Source organism: Antrostomus carolinensis, unplaced genomic scaffold (assembly GCF_000700745.2).
Source record: "Antrostomus carolinensis isolate BGI_N321 unplaced genomic scaffold, ASM70074v2 scaffold42280, whole genome shotgun sequence".
NCBI lineage: Eukaryota > Metazoa > Chordata > Aves > Caprimulgiformes > Caprimulgidae > Antrostomus > Antrostomus carolinensis.
Genome location: NW_010289892.1, coordinates 6,555 through 8,251, shown reverse-complemented (window position 1 = coordinate 8,251; position 1,697 = coordinate 6,555). Strand labels below are relative to the sequence as shown.

The following is a 1,697-nucleotide window of genomic DNA, read 5'->3' as shown; positions in this document are numbered from 1 at the left end:
CCAAACAGCCCCCTCCCCCTGGCCCCCCATTCACTCTAATCCGATTTCTCCCCATCATCATCTTGGTGGGCATCCCCGTCGTGGCCGTTCTTGTCCTCCTTGGAGAGGTGAGCCTGGGAGCCCAGGGCCGAGAGCGAGAGGAGCCCGGTGCCAGCGCTGACAGCAGGGAGGGATGGGGGCTGGAGGCCCACCGGGAGCGGAGTCAGAGGCAGAGCGAGGGCTTGGAGCTGCGACAGCTGGTGAGCTTGAAGCTGCTGCTGTAGAGAACGATGGACAGACAGGAAGACAGGAGAGGGACATTGTCATTTTGAGTGCACTTGGACTCTAACCCAAGGGCCTAGGCTGTCCTGACAGGCTGCACCAGCAGCCAAGCTTAAACCAGAGACCTCAGTGACCTGGAAAGCACCACAGCCTCAGGGGAAAAATAAAAAAAATAATTAAAAAAAGATATTCCAGAGTCCTTGGTCTGTGACAGCCTCAAAAGAAGACTCAACAGCATGGCCCCAGCACGACACACAGCCCCTAGCCCACAGGATATCTGGCCTCAGACTCTGGAATGTTCCAAGGATGCGGTTAAAGCCCTCTCGACCTTGACCAAGAACAGATGGTGTTTTCATGTCAAGGAGCTGCTGTGGTTCCGGCTCAAAACCAAAGCTCCTCTCCCCACACCCAGCTGGGATGGAGCAGGAATCTGAACTCCCCTGCAAACCCCTGCCCAAGTCTAGACAAAACCAGCCCCATGCTGGCAGGACCAGCCCAGCACTCACAACCTAATCCCAGCAGGGCTGCAGCACTGCTCCTGGAGCAGCCTGCTCCCAGCACACATCCCCGGGTCACAGCTCTCCTGCCCAGCTCTGTCTCGAAGGCCAAAGGCATGGATTCCTGTCTCCCCAACCCAAACTAAACATGCATCACGTACACGGATGATGGAGTTCAGTTCTGGTGCTGTAACCTGCTTGGCTCGTTCGATGGCTCCCAGGACTTGCTGCTGATGCTGGTGTGGAGAGAACAGTGGAATTCAGGGTCATTTCTAGTACCACAGGGAAGGAGAACAGGGACACACACACACGTGTACATTATCTCAGCTGCTAGCACCGAGATGTCAGGGCATGGAGGCAGGCTGATTAACCCCACAGCTGGAGACACCTGCATGCAATTCATTTCTAAGAAGGACCTTACACCACCGAGGCCCACGGCAGCGAGGAGCAGGGAAGGACACACGCTTGTCTCATTCCCATTCCTCACCACAAGGTTAAGCAGGTCCCACCTTACTGCCCTCCTTGTCCCTGCAACAGGCCCAGCGATCCTTGGCCAGAAGGGCTCTAAAGTGGGCAATGCCCCTCACCCTGCCTCCCCTCTCCTGCCCAGACCTGACACAAAGCAAGAACAAGCCCTAAAAATCAGAAGCTCTTGGGAAACTCCCCATTCCTTGGTACACATTCTGGGTCCCAGCTGCAACAGCTGGAAGATGCTGCTGTGGAAGAGCCCAGCACGGCTGCTCCCAACACAGGCAGGAAAAACAGCTGCATCGTGTACTTTAAAAAATAAAGGCCAGCTGTACTCGCTCTTCTGCCTCTTGCACAAGGTCTCCAAAAACCAGGCCTGTCCACTGCACTTCAACAAGTGGATTCTTCTTTCCATCTTGGCATCAGGAAAGGGTTGGGGAGGGGGAAGGGGTTGCATTAAGATGCAAAAGG

At 55.4% G+C, this 1,697-nt stretch overlaps 1 protein-coding gene across 1 annotated transcript in view; it reads right to left on the bottom strand.

Moving 5' to 3' along the window:
- Positions 1-27: 27 nt before the first annotated feature.
- TLE5 (TLE family member 5, transcriptional modulator) overlaps positions 28-1,697 on the bottom strand; it is a gene marked incomplete at its 5' end in the record, with an annotated part of 8,220 nt that continues 6,550 nt past the window's right edge. The window contains 2 exons of the mRNA XM_010171761.2: positions 28-257; positions 920-994. Of these exons, the coding sequence (XP_010170063.2) occupies positions 36-257; positions 920-994 (297 nt within the window). The remainder of the gene's footprint in view (positions 258-919; positions 995-1,697) is intronic.